This window comes from Callorhinus ursinus, unplaced genomic scaffold (genome assembly GCF_003265705.2).
Source record: "Callorhinus ursinus isolate GAN/ISIS: 27379988/994484 unplaced genomic scaffold, GSC_fseal_2.0 scaffold55, whole genome shotgun sequence".
NCBI classification, from domain to species: domain Eukaryota; kingdom Metazoa; phylum Chordata; class Mammalia; order Carnivora; family Otariidae; genus Callorhinus; species Callorhinus ursinus.
Genome location: NW_027397117.1, coordinates 1879311 through 1892220, shown reverse-complemented (window position 1 = coordinate 1892220; position 12910 = coordinate 1879311). Strand labels below are relative to the sequence as shown.

Below are 12910 nucleotides of genomic sequence, written 5' to 3'. Positions count from 1 at the left end.
AGCAAAATAGAAATGGCACAGGAAAGAGATCGCTTGAAGTCAGATAGGTAGGAATTATCCAACAGGAAAAACAGAAACAAAATTTATTGAAAAAAAATTTCCAAATTTGACAAAAGACATGTACGCCTACAGATTCGAGTAGCTCCATGAACTCCAAACAGGATAAACCCAAGGAAATCCACGTATAGACACATCATAATCAAACTGCTGACATCTAAAGACAGAAATCTTAAAAGCAGCCAGAGAAAAACAATGATAGAACAATTTGAATGATTACAAAATTTTCATCAGAAACCGTGGAGGCCAAAGTGGAACGGCATTTTTTTTTTTTTAAGATTTTTTAAAATTTATTTATTTGACAGAGAGAGAGAAAGACAGCGAGAGAGGAAACATAAGCAGGGGGAGTGGGAGAGGGAGAAGCAGGCCTCCCCCTGAGCAGAAAGCCCGACGCAGGGCTCGATATCAGGACCCTGGGATCATGACCCGAGCCGAAGGCAGACGCCCTACAACTGAGCCACTCAGGCACCCCTGGAATGGCATTTCTAAAGTGCTAAGAAAAAACTGCCAACCTAGAATTTCAGATCTAGTGAGAATGTCTGTTAGGAACAAAGGTAGCATGAAGACAGCCTCATTTGAAGAAAAGCTAAGAAAATTATAGCCAGCAGACCTCTTCTGAGTGACGAAAAGAAGTTCTTCAGACAGAGGGGAAATGATGCCACAGAAAAGCCTGGACCAAGTACTTCTGGGTTCCCCTGCATGTAGGGAGGGAGAAGAGGGCTGGGAAAATAATGAGGTGGTTTGAGGAATGAGGTCCTAACAATCACATTTTAGTGTTATAAAATAAATTATTCTAAGAAATGGTAAGAAATAGCCTGAAACTATGCCATACATAGAATGTCACATAGCATATTTACAACTTAGAAGGAAATCGATTCTGGAAGGGACCAATCATTTTTAGTCTATCAGTGAAATTCTGACTTTATCTGAAGACCAAAATCACAACTGTCCAACCAGGAGCTATGGCTGGTCAATCAGGGAAGAGTCATCAATTCGGTAATGTGGTCTACAGCTGTCACGTGTTTGGTCTCTTAGCATCCTTGGTCCTTTCCATTGGACACCTCTCTTTCCCTGACTCTCAGCTCAGGGGCTCTCAGGGGAGTGGCTGATACCTCTGTCCCTGTGACGGGTTCAGAGGTGGAGAGGACTGGTAGCACTATGGGATGGTGATACATGACTCAGCCCCTAATCCTCCTTGTTAACAAAATCTCATCTCAGTCTAGGGTGGCAATGTAGCCAGCTCCCAGGGATGAATCCTGACAGGTTAAAAAGATAATCACAACAATTCTGTTTTCTATTCATCTAGCTTAATAGCAGCAAGGGATGGCAAAGTCACCCAGTACTGACCAATGAAATATAAAATGACATCTGTTAGGCACTTTGGGGGGATCTTTTGCTCTTCTGTTAAAAAAAAAAAAAAGACAAGTACCACTTCTTTCCCCTTTCTTTCTTCCTTGAACATAGGTATGATGCCAGGAGCCGCAGCAGCCATCTCATACCCACAAAATAAAGACCAAGAGAACTGCCGGGATACTGGGCCTGACACTACTGAGCTGCTGAACCACATCAGGCTGCCACCTACCACCAAATTTCTTGTTATGTGAGAGAAATGACCTCCTCTTTGTTTAACTACTACTAGTTGAGTTTTCTGTTTCTTAGAGCCCAAAGCATTTTTTTTTTAAAGATTTTATTTATATGACAGAGAGTATAAGCAGGAGGAGTGGCAGGCAGAGGGAGAGGGAGGCTCCCCACTGAGCAGGGAGCCCCATGTGGGACTTGATCCCAGGACCCTGGGATCATGACCTGAGCCACCCAGGTGCCCCGAGCCCAAAGCGTTCTTAACTGACTTGCCAAGTGACTCAATCAGAGCCAAAAAGACACAAAAACACTTTTGCTAGAGGCATCCCCTCAGTCTTTCCTTTAAAAAAAAAAAAAAAAAAAAAAAAAAAAATTGGGGCACCTGGGGGGCTCAGTTGGTTAAGCAACTGCCTTCGGCTCAGGTCATGATCTCAGGGTCCTGGGATCGAGCCCCACATTGGGCTCCCTGTTGGCGGGAAGCCGGCTTCTCCCCTTCCCACTCCCCCTGCTTGTGTTCCCTCTCTTGCTGTGTCTCTCTCTGTCAAATAAATAAACAAAATCTTAAAAGAATAAAAATAAAAATAAAAAAATAAAGATTTATTTATTTGAGAGAGAGCAAGCTAGAGAAAGAGAGCATGAGCACGAGCCAAGGGGAGGGGCAGAGGGAGAAGCAGACTCCCCGCTGAGCAGGGAGCCCGACTCAGGGCTGGTTCCCAGGACTCTGAGATCATGACCTGAGCCAAAGACAGATGCTTGACTGAGCCACCCAGGTGCCTCTTCCCTCAGTCTTTCCCAGTGGATAAGAATGAGGCAGGGTGCATTCCCAGGTACCCCACAACCACAGGGAGGACATGTACCTGCCTGAGGACAAGGAGCCAGGGGACAGAGGGAGACAAAGAATGCCAGTAACATCACTGAGCTCCTTTACTAGCCATCCCTGAAGGGAGGTCTGTCCTGACTTAATGTGAGCCAGTATCTTTCCTTCTGTTTACCTTTCTGACACTTGCAATTAAGAGTCCTAACTAATAGAAATAAGTTCTCATTTCTTCAGTGGCCAGCCAACCAGCTCCAAACTCTAAATCTCATTCTTGACAAGTCAGCCATGGTGATCAACACTGAGAAAGATCACAACCAAGAAAAGTAAGTACCACTCACCTTCTTTTTGTTTCTTCTGTTCAAGTTTCATCTTCTTTGCCAATAATTTCTTCTCTTTCAATTTCTGGCTATAAATATAAAATACATTAATTCCTTCACTACCTTACTATATATTTTAAAAAATAAGTATCTACTTATAGAATGTTTAAAGACCTTATAACCGTACAAATGCTGTAATAACGAAAGGGAAGAAATACTTTCTTGTGATTCTGCTACGCCAACACCATCAGCATTATCAAGCTGGTTTCTTCTTGAATCAAAATGAAATCCTGGGGAGTCCTGAGGTAATTAAAGCAATCTCAGGAATACTGGAGATGTTTTTCATTCTAAGATATTTAGGGACTATTTTTATTTATTTATTTTTTCTTAAATGACAATACTTTATTGCAGCATCAGCAAAGGTGAGATTTCTGAAGCTGGTGAAGACTGGGCAGCGTTTCCATGTGAAATGTTACAGTTTTACAAAGTTTTGTTTCTTATTTAATTCCACATGCAGAAACTGAAACATGGTAAAAGAAAAAAATGCAAAACAGCTAGAAAAAAAGATGTAATCAAGTTGTAGCATACAGACATGCTCTTTAACTAAATTTACCAAGCCTATCAGAAAGCAAACAAAAGATGACTATCCCGCAATAAATTAACAGATTGCCAGAAACAGACTAAGAATTAGGGACTGTTTTTAGAATCCTGCTTAGCTCTCTAAAGGATGAGGGAGCATTTATTAAAACACACACACACACACACACACACACACACAGTCTACATACTGACATAATGTCACTGAGGGAGGTCACACAATTTAAGGAAGAAGCTAAAGAAAGTTTGCTCACGGGGCGCCTGGGTGGCTCAGTCGTTAAGTGTCTGCCTTCGGCTCAGGTCGTGATCCCAGGGTCCTGGGATCGAGCCCCATATCGGGCTCCCTGCTCGGCGGGAGGCCTGCTTCTCCCTCTCCCACTCCCCCTGCTTGTGTTCCCTCTCTCGCTGTCTCTCCGTCAAATAAATAATAAAATCTTAAAAAAAAAAAAAAAGTTTGCATACTGTTAAAACTTGATGTTAAAATACAGAAGTGGAGGAGACCTAGAAATCTACCTGATCACCCAAGCACTGACCTGAGCTGTGGAGAATCTGTAACAGGTGGGGTGTGGGGAAGCATCAGCAATAAGTGACTTAATCTCTCCTCAGATACTGGAAGAAAGGCCATCCCTCTACTGGGTAACATCCAAGACCTCGACAGGTCATACACTGAACTTCTGACCACAAGGACTATTCATTCACCAGCTCTCACATTTCCTGCCTTTAAGTTTCATTGGTTATGAGAAGCCCCAAAGCCCTCACCGCTTTTTCCGCCGTTTTGCTGTCTGCTCCTCTGCAGCAGTTTTATTCCTCTCCAATCTCTTCTGAAACTCTGCATCCAATTTTTGCTGTGAAAAAAGAAATCATTTAGACACACTCTGGGCCGTGTATGAGAGCTCTAGAAGTCACACCACTGGGGGTGCTATAGGCACATTGAGGTCTCCAGGGCCACTTTAACTGGAAGAGGTTGCCCAACAGGTGGGACAAAAATCAATATATGCCTTTCTGATGGCGACCGTTACCTCTTCAGTTCAGTAAGATCCCACTACTACACAATGAAGCATGAGAGCATGGGAAGGGGCACACTACTGGTTATATAGCCAGGGCCTTGGCTAGTGCGCTATTGTGATTTATAGTAAGAAATCTACACAGCTGACCTTTGAACACAGGTTTGCACTGTACAGGTTCACCTACACGTGGATCTTTTTTGATAAATACAGGATACTACTGTAAAAGTATTTTCTCTTCCTTATGATTTTCTTAACACTCCTTTTTCTCTAGCTTAATCATAAGAATATAATATATAATACGTATATAAAATATGTGTTAATCGACTGTTTACATCATCGGTAAGGCTTCTGGTCCATAGCAGGATATTAGAAGTTTTAGGGGAGTCAAAAGCTATATGCAGATTTTTTACTACATGGTAGGGGGCTTGGTGCCCCTAATCACCTTGTTTGTTCAAGAGTCAATTGTATTTGATCTTCACCATTTCTGGCACAGAGGCCCTAAAACTCTTGTAAATTTCCCATACAAGAGCCACAGAGGTATCTTTTATTTTATTTTTTTAAAGATTTATTTATTTATTTTGAGAGAATGAGAATGAGAGACAGAGCACATGAGAGGGGGGAGGGTGAGAGGGAGAAGCAGACTCCTCGCCGAGCAGGGAGCCCGATGCGGGACTCCAGGACCATGACCTGAGCCGAAGGCAGTCGCCTAACCAACTGAGCCACCCAGGCGCCCATTAAAGATTTTATTTACTTGAGAGAGAGAGAGAGAGAGAGGGAGAGAGCAAGCGCACACACGGCAGGGAGAGGAGAGAGAGAGATGCAGGCTCCCCGCCAAGCAGGGAGCCCAATGTGGGGCTCGATCCCAGAACCCTGAGATCGTGACCCGAGCCGAAGGCAGCCGCTCAACTGACAAAGCCACACAAGTGCCCCAAGGCATTTTTTATTATTATAATATTTAATTATGTTCCTGGTTCCTGAAATAGCTCCAGAAGTAAAGGTGAAACGGTGTCATTTTCATAACAAGCCCCTTTCAACCACAGTTTATGTTAATGAGTGACTTCAGAAAGCCCCTAAGGAAGAGGGTTGATCACCAGGGTAACTTTCAGTCCCACCGCCTATGCTCCACGGAGGGAAATGGGGCTGCAGGTGGAACGAATTAACAATGGCCAGAGATTTAACCAGTTTGTAGTGAAGCCCCCAAAATCCCAAAATGAGGGGCACCTGGGTGGCTCAGTGGGTTAAATGTCTGCCTTCGGCTCAGGTCATGATCCCGGTGTCCTGAGATCCCACATCGGGCTCTCTGCTCAGCAGGGAGTCTGCTTCTCCCTCTCACTCTCCCTCTGTGCTCTCTCTCTCTTGCTCTCAAATAAATAAAATCTTTAAAAAAAAAAAATCCCAAAAAGATGGGGTTCAGATGGCTTCCAAGTTGGTGAACATGTGGAGGTGCTGGGAGGGGATGAAGCTCTGTGTCCCCTTCTTCCATCTGGCTGTTCCTGAGTTCTGTGAGCCCCTGTAAGCAAATTAACTGAGCCTGAGGAGGGAGTCGTGGGAAACCTCGAACTCACAGCCAGTCAGTCAGAAGCCCAAGTGAAACCTGGGCCTGGGATTGGCCTCTGAGGTGGGCGGGGAGGCAGTCTCGTGGGACTGAGTCCCGAACCTGTGGCATCCGATGTTATCACCAGGTGAACAGCATCAAAACTGAGTTAAATTGTGGGACACTCAGCTGGTGTCCCAGAATTGCCTGGACTGCGGGTCATCCCCACACATTTGGTGACCAGAAGTGTTAGAAGAGTAGCAGAGAACTGAGAGTAGAGGACATGCACAGGAGTGCATTTTCACCTTACAGTGACCTGAGCTCATCAGATGAACGGCCAGAGCTGGAACCGCGGGATTTTTCAGGTCCTAACTGACAACGGTTATAATGACTGATTCCACAGCAGCATTAACTCCGACTGCCATCACCACCACTAGGCACACACGCGTGCATAGAGGCATATGTGAGTGTGCACACATACACACAGACCCATCCCTTGTATTGGTCCTTCCTAGCAGCTCCCTATCTCTAAGCCTCCGTTTTCTCACCTGTAAAACAGGGAAAAGATTAATTCCTCTCTCCCAGAGTCTTCAGGAAGAATAACATTTGAAGACCTACAGGAAAGCACTTGTAAACCACAGGTGCAATTGCTGTAAAGTGCCATCTCTTTCTCCTAGCCATAGCCACAAAGGTCAACAGGGTAAGTAAGGAGGACAAGGTGGCTTCAACAGCTCTGCGGGTCTGCACTGCCAGGGCCATGTGGATCTGCTTACAGTGGCATGGAGACTCTGAGAGCAAAAATCATGAAATAAAAAAGGGCTGGGGTACTTGGCTGGCTCAGTTGGAAGAGCATGCGACTCTTGATCTCAGGGTGAAGTTCCAGACCCACGTTGGTGTAGAGATTACTAAAAAAAATAAACTTAAAAAAAAAAAGGTCTCCTTTGAGAAAATCAGGTGATTAGAGGACAAGTCAAAAGTAAACGACTTGGGGTACCTGGGTGGCTCAGTCGTTGGGCGTCTGCCTTCAGCTCAGGTCATGATCCCAGGGTCCTGGGATCGAGCCCCGCCATCGGGCTCCCTGCTAGGCGGGAAGCCTGCTTCTCCCTCTCTCACTCCCCCTGCTTGTATTCCTGCTCTCACTCTCTCTCTCTGTCATATAAATAAATAAAATCTTAAAAAAAAAAAGAAAAAGAAAGTAAACAACTCAAGGGGCTTCTGGGTAGCTCAAGTTAAGTGTCTGCCTTTGGCTCAGGTCATGATCTCAGGGTCCTGGGATTGGACACCCCCCTCAGGCTCCCTGCTCAATGGGGAGCCTGTTTCTCCCTCTCCCTGCCCCAGCTCCTGATCATGTGTGCTGTCGCTTCAACATAATAAGTAAAATCTGGAAGGAAGGAAGGAAGGAAGGAAGGAAGGAGGGAGGGAGGGAGGGAGGGAGGGAGGGAAGGAAGGAAGGAAGGAAGGAAGAGAAAAAGAAAGGAAGGAAGGAAGAGAAAAAGGAAGGAAGGAAGGAAGGAAGAGAAAATAAACGACTTAAAGCTAAAAGCATGTGGTCTGTTTAGAAGCTGAGCCATACCCGTCTCTCTCTGCTGCTGGAGCAGCTGACCCCTGCGGGCTGAGAACCTGTCAACAAGGACTCAAGGAGCACCATGCGCTCTTTCAGCGATGACATCCTGTTAGTCACTGTGAAAGGTGAGGACACTCTTGCCTCTTTGTTTCCTCTAACGTCAGAGCCTGTCTTTCGCCGTGTGAAATAAGAACCTGGGTGTCTCTGGGGACTCAAGGTTTGTGAAACATTTTTCTGTATTTTCTCTGGGTCTTTAATCAATATATAAAAAGTTCAGACTAACTAATGGTAGCTGAGCCAACTGCCTGCTCTATTTCCTTCCCTCTAAAGCAGTTTAAAAATTTTAAAAGTGCTTCTGATAGTTTTTACAGAGTTTTCTTTATTCTTGACAGTGGAAACCCCACCATGGTTAACAGGTATAGCTGTGTGACAAGCCACCAGAAACGAAAATGTCGCAAGTGGAGGATGGCAGTAGCTGGAGAAGAAACACCAACAGCTGGGGGCCAAGACAGGCTGCAGGACAAGCTAACACCAGGTGAAAACCACCATGGCAACGATTCCACTCTGTTTCCAAATCATACAGATATTTTTCAAACTCAGTTTTGGCCATTCCAGTGAATTTTTACTTTTACGTATTTTCTTCTGTACCATGTCTATCTCTTTAATATTTTCCCTTGTGTTTTATGTTGGAAAATTTCAAACATAGAAAAGTTGAAGGAATTATACAGTCCATATACCCACCACCAAGATCCTACAACTGACATTTTGTTACTTGCTTGAACATGTCTGTCCATCTATCTATACCCCTATCCGTCCATCAATCCATCTTATTTTTTTAACACATTTCAAGATACCAGGACATTTCACTTCTAAAGATTTAACCATGCACAGCATTAACTAGAGTTTAATATTTGTTAACGGTTTTTCTATTTTTTCCGCTTAAGGTAACACATACAACAAAACGCTCAAATCTTGTGTACAATTTGATCATACCAGAAAGTTCTCTCGTACCTCTTCCTATCCAACTGCCAGAGACAATTATTGTTCTGATACACATACACGTTTAACACAGATTAGTCTTGCTCTTGTAGTTCATTACAAATACGATATGCTCTCTTTTACGTGAGGCTTCTTTCACTCAGCATGTTTTAGGAATCATCCATGTTGTCAGATGTGTCATTAGCTTCTTCCTTTTTATTGCTAAATAGTATTCTATTTAATGAATGATTTTTTAATTTTTAAAAACATTTAATTCCCTTATACAGGAGGAAATTCTACAGTGAGTCTTTTTTAAATCAAATTACTGGAAAATCAAATGTTATTGGATAAAGTGGTTTCTTCCTTTATAAAAAGCAAACAAATCATTTTCATTGTAAAGTATGTGAAGCTCTCTAAAACGAAATGTATTCAATGAAATAACAGACATCATGGTTAGACTGAGGAAAAGGTCTTTTCCAGTGCATGCTGTAAGATCAGGAACAAGGCGCAATCTCTCATGCATGTTAGGAAGAGAAATCAGATTTGGAAAGTCACAAAGAATTGGCCAAATAATATTTGTGGGTTTTTTGTTCTTTTTCTTTTTTTTAAGATTTTATTTACTTTGACAGAAAGAGAGAATGAGTGTGGGGAGCTGCAGAGGGAGAGGGAGAAGCAGGCTCCCCAGTGAGCAGGGAGCCCAACGCAGGGCTCGATCTCAGGTCTCTGGGATCATGACCTGAGTCAAAGGCAAATGCTTAACCGACTGAGCCACCCAGGTGCCCCTGGCTTTTATTAATAGTCAGGTGGGAAAACACAGAAGCACTAAAATGTCAGTATTTTTTCCCCTGATTTTTACTAATAGCCAGGAATAAAATATAAAGGAGCACCTAGGACCACTGCAATAAAAATAACAAAATCTTTGAACAAATGTGAGATATATACCAAATCTCTATAAATCATTGAGAGATGCAGGAAAAAAAAAAGACATTTCCAGAGAGGATGACTAAACACTATAACATCCATTCTCATTCATTTTAAGTTATGGATTCAACTCAATTCTAGTAAAACAAAACAAAACAAAAACAAGATTTTTGGTGTGGGTAAAATAACTCCAAAATTCTATTTGAAAAATAAACAAAATATCCAGAGTATTTTTTAAGAACAACAAGAGAGAGGTTTTTGGGTCTTCCAGTCAGGTAATAAAAAGCTTAACAGTTCTCATAATACTGGGGCGCCTGGGTGGCTCAGTCGTTAAGCGTCTGCTTTCAGCTCAGGTCATAATCCCAGGGTCCTGGGATCGAGCCCCGCATCGGGCTCCCTGCTCAGCAGGAAGCCTGCTTCTTCCTCTCTCACTCTCTCTGCTTGTCTTCCCTCTCTCGCGGTCTGTCAAATAAATAAATAAAATCTGGGGCACCTGGGTGACCTAGTCATTAAGCGTCTGCTTTCGGCTCAGGTCATGATCCCAGGGTCCTGGGATCGAGCGCCACATCGGGCTCTCTGCTGAGCGGGAAGCCTGCTTCTCCCCCTCCCACTCCCCTGCTTGTGTTCCCTCTCTCGGTGTGTCTCTCTGTCAAAAAAATAAAATCTTAAAAAAAAAAATATTTCTCATAATACACTTTCCAAGGCTAGTCCCAATTCTTTATTATTTACACCTGTCACGAAGAAATGCCAGCCTCTAACTAGAGCACTCAAAGAAGCAGACACATGAAAGCACACTACTATACACACCAAACACACAGCTACATGGAATTTAACCAGGAATTCAGCCAAAAAGAGAACAATTAGAAATAATAACCCAATAACTGATGTGGGAGATCCTGCTTTCTGTTCCATTTCAAGGCAAATGGCCTGGAGGCGAGAGGGGACTCTGCTGTCCCTTCTACACACACGGAAGTCCCCCTTCTCTCATTCATCTACTAGTGGGAGCATCTTGATGTGCTGAGTCCGACCAAGGAATAACCTGGATTTGATGTCTGTTTCCCATGCTGACTTTAGAAGGCAGCCTTCACCCAGGCCAAGAACCAGGTGTTATTTCCTCTTCTTTAAATGCTTTTTCCTAAAAGCCTAAGTGCACATTGCCCAAACCCAAGGGCTCGGCCAGCCTCTTTGCTCACTGACCTTCTCGGCCATCGCATCCATGTAGTCCTGTCGCTGGTACTCTCTCCGGCGCAGATGCCTGTAGACATGGAACTCTCCACTGCCAGCCCCAGCGCTTGAACCTATAGTCAGGAGAGTCCAGAGTTCTTAATGAAATCCAGTTACCAACATAGGCTACCCTTAATCAAAAGGGACCAAAAAAAAAAGAAACTGAAGTAATGGAATGGACCATTCCCCACTGCACTCCAGAACCTGGCACAGTGACTCGCATAGCGTAGTCATCATTAAATAATTATTGCATGAATGCTGAATGCGAAGTCACTAAAAATTCCACTCTAACATAGTAGGAGGAGGAACAAACTATGGTTGAGAGACCAGAAACCTAGAAGATAGCTTAAGACCTTTCCCTCCCCTACCAGCTGCTTTCACATTTGACATGCTAAATTTCTACTGAGCTGAAAAGATATCCATGTATATTAAGTTTAAAAAAAAAAAAGGTTTACTAAGCAGTATGTGTTGAACAACCACATTTTTATAAAATCATTTTTTCTTAAACCTGAGTGGTTTTGACTACAGGAGTCTGAAAGGCTGTATCAGAATGTTACAAGTGGGGGCCACCTGGGTGGCTCAGTTGGATTGAGCAGCCAACTCTTGATTTAGGATCAGGTCATGATCTCAGGCTCCTGAGATCGAGCTCCGTGCTCAGTGGGGAGTCGGCTTGGGATTCTCTCTCTCCTTCTCCCTGCTGTGCTTGCTCGCTCATGGACACGCGCGCGCTCTCTCTCTCTCTCTCAAATAAATAAATCTTAAAAAAAATGTTACAAGGGGAATGGTGGAATTATGGGGGTTCAAAATTTTTCATACCTGTTATTTATTCTTCTTTATAATTAGTATGCTAATTTACAACCCCAAAATAAAACTATTTCCAGTTAGAAAAAAACAATACAACGCATTATTTAAAACAATGCAGAAGAAAATTCTCTAGTGCCAAACCATAAGCGATAACACCCCTTCTTTGTAAGTACAAAATTACTGAACCAGTAAACTTTTTTTTCCTGTTAGAGATCTAATTAACAAATACTAACTGCAGCGTTTTTATATCTACACTTCAAAAATTATATTCACTGACACACATACACAAAAGCCATTACCCATTACATCTCGAACAAATTCTGGGGGAGGCCGAGGTGCCCATTCGCTCATTTTTTCTGGAATTGGAACTGCTTTGTCCTGCAACATTTAAACACAGAAGCAACTTTAAGTACAAACCTGCTGACAAATTCACATCTCTTAAAACCAAAGCGTTTTAACTGGATGGGTGAAATAAGGCTGCTCTGCTCCTTGGACCTAAAGCTGATTTTCTTCCCTGCCTTAGATTTACTTCATCCCATATACTTTGGGGTCTATCAGCGCCCATAGCCTTGCCAGGGCTACACCTAACTTTCCAAAGCAGAATTCAGAAACGTTAAGTCACCATTCATGGCTGGAAACTTCTAACCTTAACTCTACGACACCCGGAGTCAACCCGTTCTAGCCAAAGGTGTTAGAAGAGACCTCATCCAATTATTTTTATGACTGAAGGGACCGAGACCCTGACGGGAGAGTGACCTGCCCCAGGTATGTAGGCCAATGCCCCTCTAACAATCGGTGCTGTTTAGAAGAAAATAAACCCTTGTGCCGACCCACAGATTCCATCTTTCTGTGAACTTTCTGTGAACGCTTCAGTTCACAGAAAGTTAAACTAGAAGTGTCTTAGAGCACGGGAAACCGCTGCACAGCGCCCTCATCCCGCCGGGGCTCCCACATAAGGCCAGGGGAAGCTCACTATCTCCGAGGTAGCCTACTCCTTCCTAAGGGCTGACCCTGGGGTTCGGGTACTGAGTTCCTAAGTGCGGAGGCAGGGGAGGTGGGCCCGCGGGTCCCCGGAAGCGCTGGAAGGGAATGGCGCTGGGAGGAGCCGTCGAACCAGCGCCTCGTCTCACCGGGTTCTTCATGAGCCGCTCCAGCTTGAGCTTCTGCTCTTCTGCCGCATTTTTGGGGATGACGAGCGCTTGTGGTTCTTTCTTGGGCCTCGGCGGTCGCACCGAGGACGCAGCCGAACTCGCCATCACAGCCTCCCTTCTCTCTCGGCGAGCGGCAGCGGCGGCGCGCACGTATGACGACAGAGCCGCGCGCCAGCAGCGCAAGCGCAGTCCGCTAAGCAGGGCGGGGCTGGAGCGGAGCCGCGAGCCCGAAGCCGGCTGCTGAATATTCATGAGCTCGTGGCGGGGTGCGTTATCGTGATGAAAGCCGCTTGAATTCATTTCCTGTGTCTGAGCAAATCAGGGCAGCCGAGCGCCCCCGTTCCTATGGGAGAGGGCCTTG

At 44.4% G+C, this 12910-nt stretch overlaps 1 protein-coding gene across 1 annotated transcript in view; it reads right to left on the bottom strand.

Annotated features, from left to right (window-relative positions):
• The window catches only part of PRKRIP1 (PRKR interacting protein 1), a 27626-nt gene extending 14716 nt beyond the window's left edge, over positions 1-12910 (bottom strand). Inside the window, exons 1-5 of the mRNA XM_025864459.2 lie at positions 12529-12910; positions 11698-11776; positions 10568-10668; positions 4126-4211; positions 2791-2858 (exon numbers count right to left, since the gene is read on the bottom strand). Coding sequence (XP_025720244.2) covers positions 2791-2858; positions 4126-4211; positions 10568-10668; positions 11698-11776; positions 12529-12849 — 655 coding nt within the window. The 5' untranslated portion in view covers positions 12850-12910. The remainder of the gene's footprint in view (positions 1-2790; positions 2859-4125; positions 4212-10567; positions 10669-11697; positions 11777-12528) is intronic.